This window comes from Cydia fagiglandana, chromosome 19, assembly GCF_963556715.1.
Source record: "Cydia fagiglandana chromosome 19, ilCydFagi1.1, whole genome shotgun sequence".
Taxonomy (NCBI): Eukaryota; Metazoa; Arthropoda; class Insecta; order Lepidoptera; family Tortricidae; genus Cydia; species Cydia fagiglandana.
In genome coordinates, this window is record NC_085950.1 from 1,986,091 (window position 1) to 2,011,490 (window position 25,400).

The 25,400-nt window shown below is 37.8% G+C and overlaps 1 protein-coding gene across 1 annotated transcript; it reads right to left on the minus strand.

The window, feature by feature from the left end:
• Positions 1–16,534: 16,534 nt before the first annotated feature.
• LOC134674125 (uncharacterized) lies at positions 16,535–17,442 on the minus strand. Its single transcript, XM_063532180.1, has 2 exons — positions 17,260–17,442; positions 16,535–17,171 (listed from the first exon to the last, which is right to left on the minus strand). The coding sequence occupies exons 1-2, from the start codon at positions 17,349–17,351 to the stop codon at positions 16,535–16,537; spliced, it is 729 nt and encodes a 242-aa protein (XP_063388250.1). The 5' UTR covers positions 17,352–17,442.
• Positions 17,443–25,400: the final 7,958 nt, after the last annotated feature.

Below are 25,400 nucleotides of genomic sequence, written 5' to 3' on the forward strand. Positions count from 1 at the left end.
ATGCAAGTGTCCTGACTGACTGACTGACTGACTGACTGACTGATTCATCAACGCAGAGCCGAAACTACAAAAGCCAGAGAGTTGAAATTTGCACACCAGATTGCTTTTATAAAGTGTACAAGAGATAAGAAGCGATTTTGAGAAATTCAACCCCTAAGGGGGTTAAAAAGGGGATGAAAGTTTGTATGGGGTTAAAGTTTTCTTTTGAGCTAGGAATTTGAAACTTCGTAAAAAGTTATATTATTAAAATACAAGAAAACTAATTTCAGGGTTTTTGAAAATTCATCCCTTAAGGTGGTGAAAAAGGGGTTGAAAGTTTGTATGGATATCAAAAATATTTTCAAGTGGTGGACTTGAATCTTTGTATTAAGGGATATTATTAGAAGACAGGAAAAGTAATTTCAGCGTTTTGTAAAATTCATCCCCTAACAGGGTTAAAAAGGGGTTGAAAATTTTAATCCATTACAAATGCTTTCAAACTTCGCAGAAAGGCATAATAGCCGATTACAAAAAAAGTGATTGCAACGTTTTTGGAAATTCAACCCCTAAGGGGGTTAAAAAGGGGATGAAAGTTTGTCTTCGGGTGCAAATTTAATTTTAAGCTAGGAACTTGAAACCTTGCAAAAAAGTATCAAATTCAAATACAAGAAAACTTATTTCAGCGTTTTAGAAAATTCATCCCCCAAGGTGGTGAAAAAGGGGTTGAAAGTTTGTATGGATATCAAAAAATTTTTCGAGCGCGGGACTTGAATCTTTGTATTTGGGGATATTATTAGAAGACAATAAAAGTAATTTCAGCGTTTTGTAAAATTCATCCCCTAACAGGGTTAAAAAGGGGATGAAAGTTTGCATGGGGTTAAAGTTTTCTTTTGAGCTACGAATTTGAAACTTCGTTAAAAGATATATTATTAAAATACAAGAAAACTCATTTCAGCGTTTTTGAAAATTCGTCCCCTAAGGTGGTGAAAAAGGGGTTGAAAGTTTGTATGGATATCAAACATTTTTTCGAGTGTGGGACTTGAATCTTTGTATTTAGGGATATTATTAGAAGACAGGAAAAGTAATTTCAGCGTTTTGTAAAATTCATCCCCTAACAGGGTTAAAAAGGGGTTGAAAGTTTGAATCCATTACAAATGGTTTTGAAACTTCTTAGAAAGGCATAATAGCCGATTACAAAAAAAAATGATTGCAACGTTTTTGGAATTTCAACCCCTAAGGGGGTTAAAAAGGGGATGGAAGTTCGTCTGCGGTTGCAAATTTTATTTTAAGTAAGGAACTTGAAACTTTGTAAAAACGTCTTAAATTAAAATACAAGAAAACTTATTTCAGCGTTTTTGAAAATTCATCCCCTAAGGTGGTGAAAAAGGGGTTGAAAGTTTGTATGGATATCAAAAAAATTTTCGAACGCGGGGTTGAATCTTTGTATTTGGGGATATTATTAAAGGACAGGAAAAGTAATTTCAGCGTTTTGTAAAATTCATCCCCTAACAGGGTTAAAAAGGGGTTGAAAATTTGAATCCACTACAAATGCTTTGAAACTTCTTAGAAAGACATAATAGCCGATTACAAAAAAAAGTAATTGCAACGTTTTTGGAAATTCAATCCCTAAGGGGGCTAAAAAGGGGATGAAAATTCGTCTTGGGGTGTAAATTTAATTTTAAGCTGGGAACTTTAACTTTTTGGAAAAAAAGGTAATAAATTAAAAAACATGAAAACTAATTGAAGCATTTTTGAAAATCATCCCCCAAGGTGGTGAGAAAGGGGTTGAAAGTTTATATGGAGATCAGATATTTTGTGAGTGCGGAATGCGGAACTTGAATCTTTGTATAAGGGCATAGGTACCTATTATGAGAATACAAGAAAAGTAATTTCAGCAACCAACATCAAAATTCACTTGACTTAAAACTTCATACAACTTGCTAAAAAAGAAAAGTACTTAATTTCAACATTGCTTGGATATGAAAATTATAGGTAGGTACTAAAGATGTAAAATGTTGAAGATAAGATTCCACGCGGACGAAGTCGCGGGCAACAGCTAGTATATTATGTAAGTTGATTTATATTTAAATATGGTCGAGTACTTATCAGGGACAGGATTCAATAAAGGGCTTTAATTGATCCGACGCAAATGCATCGCAATTTCATTCCACTCCGTTCGATTAATTTTGAAAATATACGGACGTAAAATTTGACCAGGACCGTACGTTCAGTAACCTGCAATATGTTAATTGTTATGTACCACAGGGCGGACACGCCATACATCAAAAATCATTTGCGTTTATACAGGGTGTGTCTGACCATGGGGCTTTAAATCCAGGGCTCGATTCTACTCGCTAAACTGAGCTACTTTTATTATGTTACCAACACCGAAATCCCGAAAAAAATTTTCACCGTTTTATACATTTTGGTTGATCAGATGTCGACATTTTCTATGGAAAAGCCAAAAAATTTTCCCCGATTTCAGGGTTGGTCCCATGGTAAAAATATCTCCGTTTAGCGAGTAAAATCAAGCCCTGGATTTAAAGCCCCATGGTCAGAAACAGACTGTATGTGTGCGCCGCACGTCTGTACACGCGTCATTGTGTATGTGTACGTGTGGGTAAGTCGCTTTACTGAGAGAACTCCAGAAGTCCGCCAGATTCATGTCGTGGCGAGGTAATGCGAGTCGGGGCGGGGCGGTGCGTGGCCGTTCTGTATGATAATACTATTACTTATTCTGTGATGTTACCTCGAAGGCCGCAAAAATAAATGACACGCTCTTATGACACTACAAATAAGATTGTGTTAGATATTTTTGCGGCCCTCGTTGTGTAACATACTCGTATTATTGTATAGTAGATGACTGTACTCATCCTACGAAGTGTTTTTCAACCTTTAGGCAAATTTTCCGAGGTGTATACTGGGGTCATACTGCGTACCATAAAATCAGCTGCGTTTTTTAATAAGTATAGTCACGTATATTCACATTCCACTCGGCTCGCACCGACACCTCGCAATTCGTTCGATCCACGACACGATAAGTATTGACACCGACATATTTGTCGCTATCGCCTTTGTATAAGTGATAAATGAGTTTGAAACAGACTTTTATAAAGTGGCAAAGTTTTTGTAGTAGGTACAGATGTATTTAGTGGAGCGTTTCTTTAATTTTTTGCCATTTTATATATTGTGATCCTTTTTGCCACTTTTGTGTTATTTCTGGTCAGGATCACGAGCTCTTTTCATCCTTATAGGAGAAAAAAACTGTCCTAATATTTCCATACATTTTCAAAATTTCCTTTTTGTTACCGCCATACAATGTATACTAGGTTTTTATTTTATAGGTAAGTATCTTTTGTTTTAGTATTAATTTTAATTTGTTTGTAGTTTTAGTTTATTTTATATTTAATATGTTATATAGACATCGATAGTTTTTTTAATTATTATATAGATCATGAGTTTATGGTACAATAAATAATTTAAAAAAATCCCTTACAGAAAGGTGAAATGTATACTAGGGAAATGGTAACACAATAGGAAAAAACTCTGGTTTTTTTTTTATCCCATTAGAATATAAAGATCTAGAGATAATTATTTTCCTTCGTATTTTCACGGAAACGTCCGAACGTGTCTTGCTATTTCAGTAAGTCTCGGTACATAACGTAATATACGATACGATAAAATACGATGGAAAACAATTCTGCACTAAATCTGTAATTGCTTATTTGTTTTACAAGGGGGCAAAGTAGTTGTTTTTTAAGCCCTCGTCTTAACCCGTGGAGCGCCCCAGAATTACCGTAGTATCGAAACTCCTATAGTATAGGAGTATAGGACCTATTAACGGCACTCGTGTGACAATAGGGTACCTACTCCACGGGTTAACATTGATTCCAAACGAAAGATTTCTACATCGAAATCGATCGTTTTCAAAAAAAAGATTCGAAAAGTGAAATCTTGAGCGTTGCGAGGGTTTCAAGGCATGAGGGTTAAACAAACTTCCTCAAAATGTAGCACACAATTTTTCACCACAAAAATGGGAAGAAATCACTGACTTTATAACATTACAAATCAAATTAAAATGAACGTTTCTAAATTATATCGTGTTAAATGATATTTATAATTACAAGTCATGTTTTTGAAGTACATAGTAGAGTTCATTAATAGTAATAACTATTAAGTACAGCCCGATGTGGACGATTATTTTTTCTTCATAACTCATAACCTTGTGTCTGCGTCGTGTCTTTGGCTAGTTCTTTTAAAAATAATACGGGTCTTTAAAAGCCAATTTCCGCTTCACAGAGCTCTTCTAAAGCTTTGAAATGCAAATTTTCGTTAGAGACAAGTCCGTATTCTAGAGGTAACTTAGAGCTTATTTTCCGTCAAAAGGAAAACAAGTAAATCACGTTTCTATAATAAATTACTTTTTTCATCATCATCATTTTAGCCTTCAGTCGCCCACTAAGCCAGTGGGGAGAACACTCCTGACTTCGGGCAAACTCGGCTCCGTTCGGCTCAGCATTGCTCCGAGCAATTATTAGGGTTGACACAATTTGACGTCCCTTCGCGTGCACGGACGATTGACTTGAATTCGTGAGTGACACCGCTGAACTAGCACCATTTTTAGTGCCTTAAGGCCCGTCTTTATATATAAGTCAATACATGTATCACTCAGAAATATCGTTGTGCTTGCAGATAAATATAAAATAATTGTTCAAAAAGCCGTGGTATTTTTTCTCCTATTCACCTACTTGCGATTAGAATGTTTGTAGGATTTCTGCATATATTATCTGTAAATATCTTATTATAAGTAATGGTATAAAAAATACTGGCTATTATAATTTAATATTTTGCGGGGCTAAACCTACTGTACCTCTCTCCTTTAGGCTGAGGTCCCTTAAATCTTAAGCTTATTGTCCTTAATTTCGCAGTAATTATTTTTACCAGAAGCGACCGCGAAGTCACCGCAGACTCGAGGGAATGAATCGCCAACAAAAATAAGGGAGGCAATTTGCCGTGTTAAAATTTAAAAATGTCAACGAAATTATAATTGCCTTATTTGAAAAACAGTATCTATAAATCTATGTCCTTCGATGCATTAATAATATATTATAATTATTATGACTATGTAAACTTCAAATTTGGCTTAAAATGGTTGCGGCATACTATCTAAAATAATCCTTTGAGGTCCCTGGTACAATGGTACGGAATATCTCGTAAATTATACAGTATGTGTCTTACTATGGGGCTTTAATTCCAGGGCTTGATTTTACTCGCTAAACTGAGTTACTTTTACTATGGGACCAACCCTAAAATCGTGGAAAAATTTTTGGCTTTTCCATAGAAAACGTCGACATCTGATCAGCCAAAATGTATGAAAAAGTAAAAAAAAATTTAGGGCTTTCGGGGTATGGTGCCATAATAAAAGTAGCTCAGTTTAGCGAGTAGAATCGAGCCCTGAATTTAAAGCCCCATGGTCAGTAACACCCGGTACAGATTTTCACCTAAGTATACATTTACATTTTATTCAACTAGAAATCCGAATATACTTAAAGTTGGCCAGGTTATTTAAAACCGTAAAAGAGAGTAGACATTAAGGAGTGGAAGCGGTAATTTGGTCGCCGGAGTAAATTCCCAAGCGGAGCAGTCACCCACACCTCAAACTAGTTAAGGCTGGCCCAAGTCATAAGCTTCTAGAGGCTTAACTTGAACATTAAATAAACCGGCCAAGTGCGAGTCGGACTCGCACACGAACACGAACGGACAGACGGACAGACGAACAAAGGAGTCTTAGTAATAGGGTTCCATTTTTACCCTTTGGGTACGGAACCTTAAAACTAGTGACTCTGTGAGGTGTACCTATACCTTCCGATAAGTGACCAATCATTATCAAAGCGTTCTCAAAATGGTCTTAAGTGGCATGGACCCTAATAGCACTTAAGTCTTTTATGCGAATTTCCACCATCTCTTCTTCTTCCTCGCGTTATCCCGGTATTTTGCCACGGCTTTCCACCATATTACATACATATTTTTAAATAAACGAAAGGACAGAAATGCTCATAATCTACACTACGGTCAATTAAGCTAATTTTACCTTCGAGCAACACGGAAGGGAGTCGGCATTCGCAATATTTCCTCTCTGCCGAGGTACAAGTGGTACAACTCTTAAGGCTGACTCACGTTAGACCGGGCCATGTCTGGGCCGGAGCTTTCGGGCGCTTACTTTTCTATGACATGACAGGCGAACACGTGATGCTTTCCATAGAAAACGATGCGCCGGAATCTCCGGCCCGGACACGGTCCGGTCTAACGTGAGTGAGTAAGGATAACTCACGCTAGAACGGTCAGCATTTATAAATATTAAGTTTTTTTTAGCGTTATAAGGTAAACAATCTTGATGTGTGTTTTAATTGAAAAACACGTTTTAAAAATAAGTCACGGCAAATATGTACTTACTCCGTTGGCTCCGCGACCCAAAATGAGTCTTGGCCTCCGACACAAGACAGCGCCACTTGACAAAAGTTAAAAGACATGTCAAGATCGCTTACCTTCTTTCAAGTTCTTTCTAATGCTAAAAAAAAACGAACTATAGGCGTAGGCTCTTTGAAACGTGCCTCGCGAGTTTAAGTAAAAGCGTAACATGAAACCGCCAATCGTTGATCACTTGCACAGTAAAAGAGCAGCGCAAAATTCACTAGAAATATCCACACAAAACTTACAATGCCCAATTTTAACTCTTCTAAAGTCAGCTGAATATCTCCGCTGTCACCCTAATACCAACTTTACCACTCAGCAATACGATTCAAATTGCCTTGACAAAATTAAAGTTATAGGTAAATGGGGCGGTCCGAAAGTTTCTGTCGGAATGGTCTCTGATAATGCTCGGTGTTTAAGTTGTGACGTACTATGTGGTGGTAAGCACTATAAGTACTAGGCTTGGTGAAGGAACTTTGCAACTCAGATATTCCAGGTGATAGTGATTTAGAGTGCTTTTCGTACTTAGAAATTTTGTTTTCGATAGGAAATTGGTTTCATATTACTTCTTTTCATTCAATTTAAGAGCTGGGCTCTTGTCTGTGCAGCGTGATGAAGTTGTCTCCGCCTTGGTCGATCCAAAGCCAGAGGGGCTACCGCGAAAACCGAAATTCGCAAATGGCGGGGATCTTTATCTTTTACTCCAATGAAGGCGTAATTAGAATGGCAGAGAAAAATTCCCGCAATTTGCGAACTTCGATTTTCGCAGTTATAGGCCAGCCCCTTAGTGTCCTGGTACGACACGGCCCCTACATGCTCCTTTACTTCTCATATAACTATTCCTTGGTCTTCCCCTCCCCCTCCTTCCATTAATTTTCCCTTCTATGATGTTTCTGATGAAGTGGTCGTGTCGTAGCAGGTAGCCATTCATTCATTCTTTCATCCTCTTCTTCATTCTTCCTCTTCTATTTTTAATAATACTCATTAAAATTCTCTTTTCTCTCACTCTGTTTAGGACCGCTTCATTCGTTACTCTTTCAGTCCAACTTATTCCATCCTTCGCCAACACCACATATACTTAATGTATTTAAAATATTTAAATACATTTGAGACGTAAAAGTTATTCTCTCTTATTTACGTATTACTCCACCAAAATGAGCAAAGCTCTTAAGTTATGATGACAATTTACGTATTTGCATGGCGTCTTAGCAAGCTCAGATAGAAAACGTGGCATCTTGGCGTCTTAGCATATCCTCTTTGCTTGGCGTCAAGCAGTGGTGGCCGAGTGGAAAAAAGCAGTGGTGGCCGAGTGGATATGACGTCTGACTTTCAATCCGGAGATCGCGGGTTCAAATCCTGGCTCGTACCAATGAGTTTTTCGGAACTTATGTACGAAATATAATTTGATATTTACCACTAGCTTTTCGGTGAAGGAAAACATCGTGAAGTGAACCTGCATACATCTGCGAAGAAATTCATAGGTGTATGTGAAGTCCCCAATCCGCATTGGGCTAGCGTGGGGACTATAGCCCAAGCCCTCTCGGGCATGAGAGGAGGCCTGTGCTCAGCAGTGGGACGTATATAGGCTGAAATGATGATGATGATGATGATGATGATGATGGCGTCTTAATCATATTTCAACACAAAGCCTGAATATTTTAACTGGTGCGATTTTACTTTTCCTAATTCTTCATATCCTTTTGCAGTCTTTGAAAATACATATACCTAGGTAAAATATATATGTTGTAATGTATGAATGAATGAAAACATTTATTTTCAGGCAACTATTGGCCCATAGATAAATACCTAATTTAATGTAATACCTAATGTATTTGTAATGTATGCTTGTAACAGAACGCAACTAGACTGTATACAAAGAGAATTTGAAATAGAGGCGGATTGTCAAAGTAAATTATGCAGCCACAGTAAATTTACTGCCATCCTTCGACAGAAGATTAAAAACTGTTAGAACGGCATTTGACACTGATTTGTGTTAATTTGTTAAATATTGAAATTTACGCCAGCTACTCGAGAGTACGCCAAAGGTATGGTGCAATCTTTTAGAGCGATGGTGCCATAACCTTCAGCCTACTGTAAAGCCACCTACTCGACAGTACGCCAAAGGTATAGTGTATGGTGCAATCTTATAGAGCGATGGTGCCTTCGCTCTAAAAGATTGCACCTTATATACAAGGTGGAAAAATCGAGTGCCACATAGATGGCAACTACCTTAAATATTGTAAATACCACATTTTGTGTAAAGGAGACTTTCCTTTGTTTTTAAAAACAATAAATTCTGCATTTAAGGATTTATGAAAAATCGCTTGCCTCAGTCGGGACTCGAACCGGTCAAATGTGACAAAAAGTAAAATTTTAAAGGTAATTTTTGTTAGTTTTCATGGCCTTCCGTTATTCTGATTATATTTGTTATTTAAAGAAAAATGAACCTTATCAGTAAACCTTTCAATCTGCATCTTAAAATACGGCACGTTATTTTTTGTCACATTTGACCGGTTCGAGTCCCGACTGAGGCAAGCGATTTTTCATAAATCCTTAAATGCAGAATTTAACAGAACACCACTCACCAGCTTACCCGACATGGCGCAGTCGATAGGATGAAAACCTTATGAAATAACATATCTACTGGCAGTTGCAACTAAATGTAAGATTAATGGTCACATTCCATTTCTATCCGCAGCTGCACTACCGGTACTGAACGCGTCGCTGTCATTGTCAATTTCCATAGTAAAATTGACAGTAGTGCAGCTGTCGTTGGAAATGGAATGTTACCCTAAATGTTACCGGCCGCTAAGTATTTGTGATGAACACACAAATAAATGCCCGTACTGGGATTTGAAACCGGGACCTCCCGCTTCGTAGGCAGGGTCACTCCCAACTAGCAATGTATAAATTGCAGAAATGTTCTCGGAAATTTCAGAGAAATTACATGAAAGAAACTTAGAAAGTTCTCTGTGAGAATGTTCCCATGTGAACTTTAACGTTTTGTGTAATATATAATATTACACGCCACATAACAGTAAAGCGGGCAGGCGAAATATTCATATTCAAGACCGACGTAGATACATATCTACGCCGGTCTTGACACGAATAGATTGTTTATTAAATTTAAGTTCCAGAGAATATTCTTCATAGAAGTTTCGCAACTTAAGAAACTGCATTGCTACTCCCAACTAGGCTAACGGCAACTACTCGCCTAGCTCGGCGAGCTGTCTAAATAACACCGTTGAGCTAAATTGGACGAGAGGTGATACTCATTATGTGGATAGGGCTTAAACCGCTGGAGGTGAAGTATTACAAGGATAGGTATAAGAAGCGCTGGTGGCCTAGCGGTAAGAGCGTGCGACTTTCAATCCGGAGGTCGCGGGTTCAAACCCCGGCTCGTACCAATGAGTTTTTCGGAACTTATTTGATATTTGCCAGTCGCTTTTCGGTGAAGGAAAACATCGTGAGGAAACCAGACTAATCCCAAATAAGGCCTAGTTTCCCCTCTGGGTTGGAAGGTCAGATGACAATGGCAGTCGCTTTCGTAAAAACTAGTGCCTACGTCAAATCATGGGATTAGTTGTCAAGCGGACCCCAGGCTCCCATGAGCCGTGGCAAAATGCCGGGATAACGCCAGGAAGAAGAAGAAGGTATACCGCGGCCGTGCGAAATCGCAGTTTCATACAAACGTAGTCCTCATTTTCATTAACATTACTGAATATATTTTGACATCAACCACAGCTATGCCCCTGTTTGATTTTTGTTCAAACTTAAATTATTATAAAAGAGCATTTAAATATTTGTACATATGAAATTTGTTTTTCTCACCTAATTTTTACCCATTTAAAAACATCGAAATAAGTAACTATACTGATCATGGCCCGACATTTGTTTCTAAACTTAATAGAATCGTTCGCAGACGTTTCTGCTTGATACTACATTTATTTATTTATTTAATAAATAATTACAATCTTCAACCTTTTTTAACCTATCAAAAAGTAATTTGTACGTTGTCATTAAATAATAGCATTCAAAGAGGTGGATTATAATATTGAATGCAATTAAGAACCTAATCATACCATTTGAACATGAAATTACCATTAATATCCAATCATGGCACAAAAGGGTAATTAATAATATATTTCTATCTATTTGAATTTACATGAAATTTCAAACACGTTCGATAAATGCTATTAATGTTAGAATTAGATTTTCCACAATGTACAAAGTACAGTCACCGCACGGGATTGTTATGCCATTTAGGGTTCTTGCTAAATTGGAAATTCTATAGCGTAAGTATTGAACAACCAATTTTGCTAGGACCCTGAATGGACCACAATCGCGGAGCGTGATCGTACATTAATTGTAAGGAAAATTATATTGTTCCATATGCTCATGTGTATTTTAGACAGACATAAACTTAAATATAGGATGACTCACAAACTTCAACTGTATAGCTATCACGGTTCATGAATTACAGCCTGGTGATAGACAGACAGACGGACGGACGGACGGACAGCGAAGTCTTAGCAATAGGGTCCTTTTTTTACCCTTTGGGTACCGAACTCTGAAAATGAGCCATTTTCAGAGCATAAATAAAATAAGTGTTCCGTAAACATAGTTTTGTACGGAACACAAAAAATGACGTTCGAAAAATCGCAATAAGGAAATTATAATTTTGTTGACTTTTTTAAATTTTTAACACAGCAAATTGCCTCCCTTATTTTTATTTTCGATTCATTCCCTCGAGTCTGCGGTGACCTCGCGGTCGCTTCTGGTAAAAATAATTACTGCGAAATTAAGGACAATAAGCTTAAGATTTAAGGGACCTCAGCCTAAAGGAGAAAGGTACAGTAGATTTACCCCCGCAAAATATTAAATTATAATAGCCAGTATTTTTTATACCATTACTTATAATAAGATATTTACAGATAATATATGCAAAAATCCTATAAACATTCTAATCGCAAGTAGGTAAATAGGAGAAAAAATACCACGGCTTTTTGAACAATTATTTTTACTTATATTTATCTGCAAGCACAACGATATTTCTGAGTGATACATGTATTGACTTATATATAAAGACGGGGCTTCATCATCATCATCATCGGCCTTCGAGTCTATTACAGACTATACAAACAGTGTCAGGTAGGGAAACAACGTTTTTCGTGGCTGTGTAAGCCAATACGGGAGCGGCAAACACGCCCACAGGCCTGGCAGGTGTAATGTGCCCGTGGTGAACATGTGTCGGGCTGATGTCGCTTGGCTCGCTTACTTGCGAGTGTCTTAAACCAAGCGTCATCGTGAATTTTACGTCCGTCAAATACTAGTTTGCGCCACTTGACTCTGTCCTCGGCGAGTTCCTCCCATTTGTGAACCGGGATGTTGAAGGCAAGCATGTCTCGCTTGGCGCAATCCTTATGTCGTAACATTGGCCGACCGACGCTTCGCTTCGCTTTGGCGCGAAGACGGGGCTTAAAGCACTAAAAATGGTACTAGTTCAGTGGTGTCACTCACGAATTCAAGTCAATCGTCCGATCTAACGCAACTAATTGCGACCAATCGCGCGCGTGATGCGAGCTCATCAACCAATCGCGTAATGGCGTTAGACTGCACGATTGCCTTGAATTCGTGTGCGTGACACCGCTGCACTGGCACCATTCTAACGGCCTGGCCACGACATTGGTCTAAGGCGATCGGCGGGGCGGCGGGCGAGGCGGAAAACGCGAGCGACCGCCAGGCATGCCACGTACTTTCAGTAGCGGCGGCAGCGACTAGGAGCGGCTGGTACGTAGACGTATTTAAAATCATGTTTTTTTTTCAAAAGTGCTTAGAATATATTTCATTGTTTGTCAATGGGTGCATGGGCTAAATACAGGACGACAAATTTATCTAAATCTAGTTTAGTATTTTATGTATTGTATATATAAAGCACCCAAAAAAACGAGTACTTACACAAGAATAAGTGCGGAGACGTCACAACATACTTAAATACGCGAAAGTACATTTAAAATTTCAATAATAAACCCTTCCGTCTCCATGTCGTTCGAAAAAAAAAACAAAATGTTTTGTTCCGCATCGCCCCGCTCGATCCGTCGCGCCGCCTAGGCCGGTCGCACCGCTCTTTAGTCGTGGCATCGCCCGCGCTGCCCGATGCAAATGTTCGAGTCGCGCGCCGCCCCGCTCGCCGCCGCCGCCGGTCGCCCGGTGCACGCCGCGCGCGTTGCCGCTCGGCGACAAGGCTCGTGGCATGCATTATGCGTCGCCGGGTTATTGTTTTTGCGACTTACCGCCGGTCGCCGCAGCCGATCGCCTTAGACCAATGTCGTGGCCAGGCCGTTAATACCCGTAAGCCCGCCCGTAAGGCCCGTCTTTACGAAAAAAAGTCTGCAGCGATTTTGATAGCTCACGCAGTGCAAGTGTGATTTATACGTCATAGTCATAAGTCAAATCGCTGCAGACTTTCCTTGGTCTAACTCTAATTAGTCAATGGATACATGTCTGACATCATCATCATCATCATATTTTGCTAGAAACTAAAAAATGGCCCCCGATAAAGTAGCCTATGATTACTTACCTACTGTGGCCCCAAGTAAACTGCGGTCTTCTTAAATTTTAATTAAAGAAGGGCCGAAGGTGTCCCCGTCCTGGATCCGACTCTGATTCCCTTTATTAAAATATACCTTTTTATTTTTTTATTCTCCCCTACTTTGCTTAATTTTATGGTCCCTTTTGCATTTACTTCGCCATTGTTTTCTGAAAATGGCTAATGTTCAGCCCTACCAAACATAGGGTAATTCGCCAGTAACTGGCCACCCTAAACTAAAAATGAATTCTTTTCATCTATAAACATATAATATATAATAAATTTGACGACCGGTATGGCCTAGTGGGTAATGACCCTGCCTATGAAGCCGATGGCTCCGGGTTCGAATCCTGGTAAGGGCATTTATTTGTATGATGATACAGATATTTGTTCCTGAGTCATGGTTGTTTTCTATGTATTTAAGTATTTATATATTATATATATCGTTGTCTGAGTACCCACATCACAAGCCTTCATGAGCTTACCGTGGGGCTTAGTCAATTTGTGTAAAAATGTCCTTATCATATTTATTATTATTTATTTATTTATAAACATAATTCATTTTAGTATAAGGCTAGTTATTGAAAGGTGGCCAGTTATTAAACGAATTCTGTTTATAGTTGAATAGAATTCATATTTAGTTTAGGGTGGTCAGTTAATGGCCAGTGGCCAGTTACTGGCGAATTACCCTAACAACCGTATTTTCGATTTGCGTTTATTACGTAGCCACACTATTATTATATAAATTACGAGTAACAAAGTCAAATTCTATGCATAGTTAGGTTGGTTCGAATTTATAGTCTGTATGAAAATATTAAAGTCGACGAGTAGTAAAATATTATGTATTATAAGAATGGCCGCCGCGCGATCGCAGCTGCGGTAGTTACTCGCGCGCGTCGCCTCGTGAAACATTCACTGCGCTCCGACTGCATAACGAGCGTTACTATCGCTAGGGTTGCCTGTGCCTCTACTATCAGTTGGCAGAGTATTTTTCACTTACTTTCAGTGAATAAACGTGCCGTGTGTCACGTTTTACGTTTCTTTACGGTCTTATGTACCTAACTTCACTCCACTCCAAACGATGTTGTCCCTTTCTAAGTATACTATAAAACAGAGCAAGAGTTATATCGGAGTTTTATACAGCGCCTCTAGGATTCACCTATAGAACTAAATAACAAAATTGACACATTTTCTCACGTCTACGTAATTTACTATCTATGCATCTCGCTCTCGCATATTACTGCAAGTGAGATGCACAGAAAGTAATGTTACATATACTGATGGTAGCCGTCAATATGGAGGGTAGAGGTAAGGAGAATCCTTTATGACTTTATGAGAAAACTCCTTTATAGGAGAATATTTGCAAAAAGTGGGCACGCTGTCAGCTATTATAATTTTTCTAAATCTCTCCAGAGTAGCGAAAAAAAGAAAACCCATAAACCTAGTTTTTCATTGTATCAATACCGTACTAAAAATCATGGAGAATGGAAGATACTCGTATTTACAAGTGGAAAAACGTTTTCTCTTTTTGTATGGACGATTACGTAGTATACTTCCCTCTTAAGGTTTTTGACGGACACTTTTTCATTATTAATTACATGGAGATAGTATTCTTTACCTCTACCATACACTAAGAGCATTTAGAAGGGACATGTCATCGCTGTCATTTTCTTTACAAAAAAGTCTGCCGATTTTTGCGGGGGAGGGGACGTCAAATGTATTGCTATTTCTACATGATTTGTACGTAACGTATACAAATAGCCATGTCAGTCCATACAAAAGTTTGCACAATTGTGTTTTTCGGCAGAGGGGTAAGTAATAATGTCAACAAAAAAATAAAGAGTATACCTACGAGACTACTACGACTATGATATTTGATTTATTCGGTTGTCAATATAAAACAAATGTAGGTGTTCTTTCTTCCCGTATGAGACGCCATTACTATGTAGTCTTGCTTGAGATTAATAAACATTACCTATATGGTGTTAAAACAAGCTTTTCTTTCCTGCTTGGAACCCTAATCCTAAATCCTAACAGTAAGCACTCAGTGGCCACTCCAGTTATTAAATGCTCTAAGACCAATTTTGTCACTTTGTTACTGACTCAACCTTCATTCTACAATTTTTTAAAGATTTGACGTTGCCATAGTTACGAAAATAATAAACACATCAATGTTAGTAAACAATGTATAAATGAGGAGAAAAACTGCCGTTTTATCCCGCCAGGTATCGCACAATCGACACTGCTTAACCTCAACTTGTCATCTGTCAAATCCTATACATTTTTTGTTAATTACATCGTGAGATTACAATTATTGGGTAATATCTTATTAAAATGGCCCTGTGTAGTGCTTTAGACTGCAAAAATAAAGGCGTTCACGCTTTCCCTAAAGACCCAAAGCGTAGAAAGGCTTGGGAGAAAGCGTTAAGAATCAAAAACTTTAAAGCAAAAGACTCATCGCGATTATGTTCCATGCATTTTACATCAGATGACTATTACGGACAAAGTATATACACAAGTAAGTTACTTAATTTATTTTCGATTTTCGTGATCTATAGCCAAGCAACGAAACTTTAAAGCAATGGTAACTTTCTTTCAGATTACGAGCCGAAAGCGAGATTCTTGAAGAAAACTGCTGTACCTTCAATATTTTCATTCAACATTTCAAGATTTGATACAGCAAGTGCAACAGCCCGTCAGCAGCGACTTGAGATGAGGTCTCAGAAAAAGTTACGGTTTGAAGAGACTGTGACCCCATCAACAAGCCACCAACCATCAATTAATGAAGAAAGAATGGTGCCCCACTCCATGGACGTAGAAGAAACTGTAACTCCAACATCAATAAATCAAGAAAGTACAGTGCCAATCTTCATGGACGTTGCTAGTGAAATAGAAATCAGTGCGAATATAAATGATTTTACAGTACCTATTTTAAATAATCCTAAATTCTCATCTAAAGAGACGCAAATTGACATGGAACATGTATTTGGAACAATACATAGATTCAAAAATGATGATAAAGCAATTCAATTTTATACAGGCTTCGAGTCTTACCGGAAGTTCTTTTTTGTTTACTCAACTTTGAGTCCTATGGCCCATAAAATACAGTATTATGGTAGTTCTGTTATTTTGCTCAGTACTGAAGATCAGTTCTTTTTAACAATAATGAAATTAAGACAAAATAAATGTATTTTTGAACTAAGCAGATTTTTTAATGTAAGTACTACAACAGTGTCAAATATATTTATTACCTGGATAAATTTCATGTATCAACTATGGATAAAACTCGACACATGGCCAAGCAAAGACTTGGTACATTATTATATGCCGGAACATTTTAAAAATTATAATGCGAATATAAGGGTGATTTTAGATGGGACCGAATTTCATGTACAGAAACCTAAAAACCCAACGTCTCAACAAGCGTCATGGAGTAGCTACAAGCATGCAAATACTCTTAAAGTTCTTGTTGGAGGAACACCGGGGGGATTGTTATCATACTGCTCTCCTGATGGCCAAATTGTGGACATAATCTTGATAATTCTCCATCATATCCTCTCTCTTGAGTGGGTTAAAATTTACAGCTTGTTTTCTTGGCCTGCTCATTGGTAAATTTTGTGCCTGAATAGGCGACCTATAAAATACCTTATGAGGTCTTTTGAACGTCATCAGCTTTTGTGTTGTCACTTGATGTACCATAATGGTCTTAGTTCGGCACATATCTTCCACTGCACATAATAAAACAGACACATGCTTGCAATGAGCTTCAATACCACTGCCAGCAGCACACTCGCAGTTGGCCTGTTCGATATTACCTTCTTTAGACACTTTTACATTCACTATGTAAGTAACTTTCTTCATTTGGGCTTTACACTGCCCTTGAAAGTAAGTACTCGCCCCGACCGAAGCATATCTAGCGGTTAGCAGGCAACGAGACTCGTACATATCTTTGCCTTTATTCTGGGCATTAAATTTTTCAAAATATGCCTGAATTTCGTGCCTATCTAAAGGTGGAATGGGCGAATCGGCATTAATATCCTTAAAGCACGACACAGGCGGGCACTCGTACCTAGGATCTTCACTAGGACCAGGGTCTGCACCAAAATTAAAGTTTCGGTCATACGCTTCCAATCTAGAACAAAAGGCGTAGCATTAATAAAGCAAATAACCATATAAAAGCTAATTTATTATTCATAACCTCAAATATTGTTTTTGCGTACCTTTCGATCAAATCAGCTTTTTTACCAGTTACAGATGCATTTCTCTGTCGCAATTCATTTTTTAACTGCACCACAGTCATAAATGAATACATTTTTGCTATAAATATCGAGAATTTCCGAAATTACTTCTGACAGCCAGAGCTAACAAACGCAATAGAGCAGGGTCGCTTGTGTCGCCATCTACGTAAATTTTTTAGTTCCGCTCCTAATTAAAATATATTGTATTCAAGACAAAAATTGCAAAATATGATAATTACGTAAACATCATTAATAATCGAGTTAAAATTATGACTTTGCGTGTTAAAAAATAGGAAGCAAAGTATACGGCGCGATTATACAGGCTACTTTTGGCTACATATTTATTACCTATGATGAAAATAGTACACACATGAGAAGAAATCTTAAAATATTAAAATAGGTATGTATTATAATGGTCCGCTTCAGTCCGCATCATGACAGCGGCCGTCTTCTACTGCTAAGTAACATTATCTAATAGAGTGTGCGGAAAGAGAAGAGTCGTGAAATTTAGGGGAGCCCATACATTATACCTACGACTCTTCTCTTTCCGCACAGACCCTACGTATGACCTTATTAGCGATCTTAATTTTATACTACCTATATGATCTCGAGTATATTTCAGTGCCAAGCGCCCCATTTCCAATGCAAAATGAACCCAAGCAGCGGGTATTTGGCAATAAATGTGTTTTAAATTTTCAGATTCTGAACCACCAGCAAAAGTTTTTGAAGAAAGTTTTATATTTCCTGTTACCAAGTTGACATGAAAAACGAGTACCTACCAAACACAATAATTTGAACAACGGAAAATAAAATAATACTTACTTAGTAAAGAAAAATAAATAAACTCACAGAACATTTGTATGTTTTATTTTATTTAAGATAATAATGCTTAATAAAATACGTAGCAATTATTGTGTAAATATTCTTACTACGTGTATGTTCTTACTATGTGTTATGTGCACCCAGCAACAAAAACAGCAACATGTCTATGTACCGCTCCTTGTATTGAGCCTTAATTCTTAATACATATGTAACTTCTACATGCATACGCATGCATACATGATGCAATCCGGGTTTTCAGGGAAATGTTGTTTTCAATCAGCTTCTTGCCTAAAACCAAAAACTGCTCGTAAGCAATGTGATTTTCGCAAATGTAGCAGTAGAAATAGGAAAATATGATGTCAAGTATAACTCATTACCTTTGTACTAAATCAGCCTTTTATCGAACTATTAATTGATTTATCCCTTAAAGTTTTGCTTGAAGTTCACATACTGTTATAAATTTATACATATTACGTTGAAAATTGCATTAATATTCGTGAAAAATCTGCGTATTTGTTGTGTTTACAAGTTGAAAGAAATGTCACGTTGGAAACGCACGTATTTTTCCATAACATCTGTCACGTTTACTCGCGTAAAGTATTTACGCAGAATAATTCTGGCTCAGTTTTCATTATATAATTAGAAAGAGAGCGTTTTAGATGTGAAGTTAGGCAAGTATGGAAAACTCGCGTAAAAACGTTTGTAACTCATGGTACAAATTGAAATTTTTAGTTCTTTACGTGACCGGTAGAGGCACTGTACAATTACTCCATACATTTTCCTTAACTTTCTCACTATCTTCACTTCTCACTGTCATTCACGGAACTCATAGTAGAGCTACTGCTCAGGTGTTGTAAAGGTGGTGAAATAATAAGTGGACTGTAGTTTAACGCTGGCTTACTCTCAAAATTACAAAAATACATAAAGTGGCAAAGTGGATTGTCGTTGGGATTCGAGATGACAAAGTAAGTTTTTGAAAGCTCCATTAACTGCCAAAGCTTTGAATACAAATTGCCATAGTTAAATTTGACACATAGAGACATTGACATGATTTAATTTATACATTTAATTGCATATTTTAATTAAAAAAATAGACAATTTGAATTAAATTTATCAAGAATTATTTTATTACATAAAATTAAATTATTTAGAAAATGTATGAAAGGCGTTTTTAAATGCGAATATTAATAGCTTAACCTAACGAAGATAGGATCAAAAATGGGTCCATTTTAATTTTAATTTTAACACACTGTTTATAACTATTCCTATAGTTCGTTTTTTTTAGCATTAGAAAGAACTCCACAGAAGCAAGCGTGCAGTTTTTATCAGGTTCTTTAATTGTTAATAATTATTGATTTATCTAATGTAACATGGTCAATACATATAATTTACTTCAAATTATTACCGCTAAAAGTGCCGGATTTGGAACCACAAGCTTACTTCTGCGAAGTTCTTTCTAATGCTAAAAAAAACGGACTATAGTGGCTTGCCCATTTTAATAGTATGTGCACATTGGAAGGCTAATTAAATTAAATAAATATCATAAAACAATGTTACATTGATGTAGTCCCACAGTAAGCTGAATAAGGCTTGTGTTGTGGGGCTAGCTAGACGACGAATAACACAATATAATTATAGGTTATATATAAATACTTATATACATAGAAAACATCTATAACTTCAGGAACAAATATTTGTAACGAACGCACAAATTAATGGCCTTACCAGGATTCGAACCCGGGTCATCCTGCTTCAGCAGTCAATACCGACTAAGTAAGGAGGCCGTCACTAACATAGGTACATTATTTTTTTAGGGTTCCGTACCCAAAGGGTAAAACGGGACCCTATTACTAAGACTTCGCTGTCCGTCCGTCCGTCCGTCCGTCCGTCCGTCTGTCACCAGGCTGTATCTCACGAACCGTGATAGCTAGACAGTTGAAATTTTCACAGATGATGTATTTCTGTTGCCGCTATAACAACAAATACTAAAAACAGAATAAAATAAAGAATTAAATGGGGCTCCCATACAACAAACGTGATTTTTGTTCAAAGTTAAGCAATGTCGGGAGGGGTCAGTACTTGGATGGGTGACCGTTTTTTTTTCTTTCTTTATTTTTGGTTTTTTTTTTGCATTATGGTACGGAACCCTTCGTGCGCGAGTCCGACTCGCACTTGCCCGGTTTTTTTACTAGCGACCCGCCCTGACTTCGCACGGGTTACCCATAACAAATTTGTATAATTGAACTGAACCTTCCTCAAGAATCACTCTATTGAAATTGTGAAAACCGCATGAAAATCCGTTCAGTATTTTTTGAGTTCACCGCGAACATAGTACATACACAAACAGACAGACGCAGCGGGGGACTTTGTTTTATAAGATGTAGTGATTATTTGTGAAATTCTGAAACTTGCAAATCTATAATGTTTTAAATATCGCCTTCTTCTTCTTCCTGGCGTTATCCCGGCATTTTGCCACGGCTCACGTACATAAGTTCCGAAAAACTCATTGGTACGAGCCGGGGTTTGAACCCGCGACCTCCAGATTGAAAGTCGCACTCTCTTACCGCTAGGCCACCCGCGTTTTAAATATCGCCTAATCGAATAAAACCAAGAAACAAATTGTTAAATCGAAATAAAAAAATCCAACACAAAATTATAAAACTATAAAATGTAACATTGACAACCCTATCGTTTTATACAGCTGGCATACTTTGATAGCCTATAAAACACGGCACAAAGTCTGTAATACCTTTATTAAAACAGTTAATAACTTAACCTAGGACTTATACCGTTAAATCTAGGCTAAAGTGAACCCTGTAGAACTAAAATTATGCCACGATTTGAGCTAGATTTACGACGCAAAGCTGTTTTACGCTATGGCTTAGTGACTCTTAAATAGACGTCTTGTAGATATTATAAAGCTTCAGAAATTCTAGTATATGGTCAGCTGCAGAGAAAAGGTAATCCTTGGCATCTATAGAGAAATATATAAGAATAGAGTACTCACTCCATCCATACATCACTTTTGATACGAAAACGACTATTAGGCACTTGTCCCACCGCCGACGATGACCGATAAGCGAGTAGAACGATAAACTAGAAACGAGTGGGCGAGCGGCGATAGTTTTGTCGCTCGGCAATAGGCGAGTGTTCGAGTGCGACGGGCTATTACTCGCGTCACTCGCTCGGGCGGTGCAGCGTAGCCGAACACGCAGACTGATTAGTCTCGCAGCTTGAGTTCTAACTACGAAGCGAGCATCGCTGAGCGAGTACCGCTGAGCTAGTTTTATCTTATCGCGGCGACAAACTAGTAGAGCGAGTGTTCTCGCCGGCAGTGTAAACAGCCAGCGATGAACTATTAATATATGTGTCTCTTTTACTAACACAGGATCCTAATCTTTTGTTCGTTTCTTGGGCGAGAAAATCGCCGATAGTTAATCGCTTACTCGCTTTTGGTGGGACAAGTGCCTTATTCTCGCAGTCGACATCTAGCATCGAGTAGCGGAATTATCTTAAAATGAGACTTAACGCAAACGCGTACGTCACGTCACGCGATCGAAACATTATGCTAGAGGCTCTGTGTTAATCTGCGTATTGTATTTTTTCGAAGTTACTAAAAAAATACACATGCACGTGCGTACGGCAAAAGACTACATTTTTCACGTCAACCAAGGCGCCTCGTCCATTTTCTAAAGGGCCTTTCGTATTGTGCGTGTTTCAATGGCGGCCATTACGCATTCAGGAAGGCTTATAGCCCTTATAGGCTCTCATACATTGTAGGGGGAGGGAGGGCAGTCTGACGCTCGGTACAATAGGGATGATGACATATGTTAAATTTTATAACAAAATCTGGTATAAAATAGATAGCAAATGAGAAATTTATCACAGTAATATGGATATTAAAATAATATATGATAATAAATAATACGAAGTACCTAGAGGACTTGAAAGTTTCAAAATATTAGTTTTTTTTTGTAACTTTCTAATGTCAGTAATGGTACCATTGGAATTAATACATTTAATCAAAAATAATATAATAAATTTTCTTGTAAGTAGGGTTATCAGATGACAGGAATTTTCCTGACATGTCAGGAATTTTCCTGACATGTCAGGAATTTCGGCCTTTTGTCTTTCATCGAACATACATACAATACACTCTAACTAGGAACCCCCCCCCCCGTCATCAAAAATACGAATGTCAGCACCTCTAGCACAACTGGCCGCGACAGGCGTGAGAAGTGACAGATCGACTTGGCGGCTTGTCGCGTGTTGGCAGCACAACTCACGCGCGAGAGCCGCGACAAACTCGCGATCAGGTGTCATTGTCAGAAAATGACAACGATCGCGACTTTGAACTAAAACCCGTAGCACAACTGCCTATTTTGAGACAAAATATTCTCTCGTCTTTATGTCAATCCGCGAGTCGAAGTCTACGCGACTTTATAACGCGACTCGCTCTCGCGGGTGGTTTGCTTGTACTTTTTTTAACTAAACTCATGATAATTATATATACCTTAAAAACAAGTTTCATATATTATGCAATAATATAATTTGTATAATTACTCATTGCCCTAAGGAATAAGGAAGTATGGAACAATCACTAAATGCGCTTTACGCACTCTTATATCGATTATGCACGGTGATACCTACAAGTACCACAACACACCCATCATGTTTACAACTTTAATTTCATACAGCTAGCTTGTAGGTACTCAATTAAGTAATTAGGTACATATGTAGGATTTTTAAATTTCAATTTAGGTTCGTAAGTTTGTAAAAATAATCCTAAGACTTCCTTACACAAAACTTTCATCAACCTAACAACGGAGCCCGCTTTGCTTGTACATAAATGAAGCCGATGAGGTGGGTAGGTACAAATGTTCAAAACAAACTATCCAACTTATTAAGTAAGCCATAGTCTTAGTAGTAATATTTAGGATCACGGTTAGATGTCTAATTTCAACAATCTCTTAGTATTTAGGTACCGTTTGGAACCTTCCTCGACTTCAACAAAACATACCTACATGTGGCCTGTGCCCGCTGCATCGTACTGTAACAGAATGATGTAATACGATGTCCGGCTCAAAATCATGCTTTGTATGAAATATTATCAGTCAACACCCACTAAACCATTCCGTCCCCTGCCAACACCATACCGTGACGTGACTGGACCGAGCCGACCAACAATATTTTGAAGGAGTCGTTACGCTCATGTCATAGTCTGCGTAGGTAGCATAGGTACGGTTATCATATGGTCTACCATATTGAAACTCCTCTAGATCATACCCGTGTTCTAGATGTTTCACTTCATGTTTGACAGGGCCTGATACAATCATGCTATGATATGTTGCTGTCAACATTAGGTATGAAGTGGGCCTTGGGGAGCTAATTAATAATGGCTTCTAGGAGTTCTAGGTACTTACCTACCTACTTTATTTTTGTTTCTTTTCAGGTAAAAATACAGGAGAGAAAAAAAACAATATTTAAATTAATAGTATATTGCTTTGCCTTATATATTCTTGCAATATTCGACTTCTTTCTGGATTTCATGGGCCTATAAATCCCGGTCTTATTATTAAACCTAATATATATTAACATCTAGAACCACTATAGATAAATTGTAAGAATCTTCTTTATTACCCTTGAAAAGTATTTTCTCTCTTCCTTTTTCTTCGACATGCGGCGTAGGACAATTAAATATCACCCTGGAAAGAAAATTGGTTTGTAAACAAGACAATAGAATATAGTCATGACTTCATCGAGGACTATGAAATAAGCTTTTCATACCAATTTGTCAAATCATAAACAGTTAGGTACACAGTACACACACATGCCATCCATTATTGGCAAAAAAAAACTATATGAAATTTATTTGAGAGTTACTGTGGCAGCTTAGATAGCTACGCTGTAACCATTAGGGTTATTATTAATAGTTCACTTCCTCGGTGGTGTTCTTAAAGATAAAGCGCTTCTCACATCTTATTTAATTTAGAAAAGGGGACAGCTCCGCGTTTGAAACCTACAAGCTTGCCTAGTGTGTTTCTTTTCCTGAATCTCCACTTCGGGTCCCGTTGGCACGTTCCTGTTAATAATATTTTCCTTTGGGTGCTGGGATATCAATCGTGTCTAGGATAATGCTGAACTTATTCTGAAAAAGAAAACACTATTTACAACAGGAATATGATAACAAAACCAATAATAGCAATTCCATTATTATAGTTACTTACAAAAATATTTTATTTAAAAGGTTTATTAAACAGAAATTTTTAAACAATATATACTTTAAGGAATATTATCAATATTAAGTATATAAGGCTCTATTCTATTACTTACATTTTTTCATATTTTTTCCCGTAATTAAATGTTGACAAAATTTGAAAGTTCCTTGACTTTGACAGGAAAAACTTAACCATCGACAAAAAACTAGATTTTTTACCACCAAAGAACGAATGATTTAGCGCATCCCTGGTTTCCGATTCAGTGTTGCCACTTGCAAATATCGAATTGTTTAGACTTTGATTTCGCCGGGTAACACTGACGAGTCGCGCCGCGACTTTGAGTTTTCTACGCGGCTGTTGCAGTCGCGGGTACAAGTTATGCTACGGAAATCGACAGATTTGACAGCCGCGGGAATGGCGACTCGAGTCGCGGTCTAAGTCGCGGATGCAAGATGTGCTAGAGGTGCAGGAAAAATATCCGGAAATCAGGAATTTTGTCAGGAAATTCTAAATTCCATACTAAGACGGGTTCTTAGTTGGACGGTAACGTCACATTCATCGTTTTGCAAATTACCCATTCGCACATGTACAACGTTTTACAGTGCATATAACCCTTTAAATTTTCGATAGTCACGTAATGTGCCCTTTAGTGCGGTAAAGTAGTACCATATGAACTGTAAAATATCTGTGTCCCTTTATTTATCTTTTTTGCTGTCACAATTCCATAGCTTTTTCTAAATTACTAGGAGTTCAGCGAAATGCCAGTACTAAAAGTAAAACCCTTGACTGACCTTTGATAGCCCTTATTCCCTTACAATAAGGTTCAGGAATTGTCAGTGAACAGCGCGAACGATGGTACAAACAGCGACACTCCTAACTGTACATCGGTGGACCTTATTACAATAGGCATAAGGTCCAACTATGGACAGTGAATAGCGCCATCGATGGTACGTCAGTAAATTTGCATGCCGAAGCTATTGCTGCATCCTAATGCACTTTTAATGACATCCTGTAGACGGAGAGTCAGCGTCGAAAAAAGTATACAATTTTCAGAGTAAGGAAATCCCTCTTTCAGCCGTATTC

What these genes read in the sequence shown, in the direction of transcription:
- LOC134674125 (XM_063532180.1), bottom strand. Translation starts at nt 17,351, where the DNA reads ATGTATTCATTTATGACTGTGGTGCAGTTAAAAAATGAATTGCGACAG. An exon ending in AAAGCTGATTTGATCGAAAG is followed by an intron (nt 17,172 to 17,259) that starts GTACGCAAAAAC and finishes CTTTTGTTCTAG; the next exon opens with ATTGGAAGCGTATGACCGAA.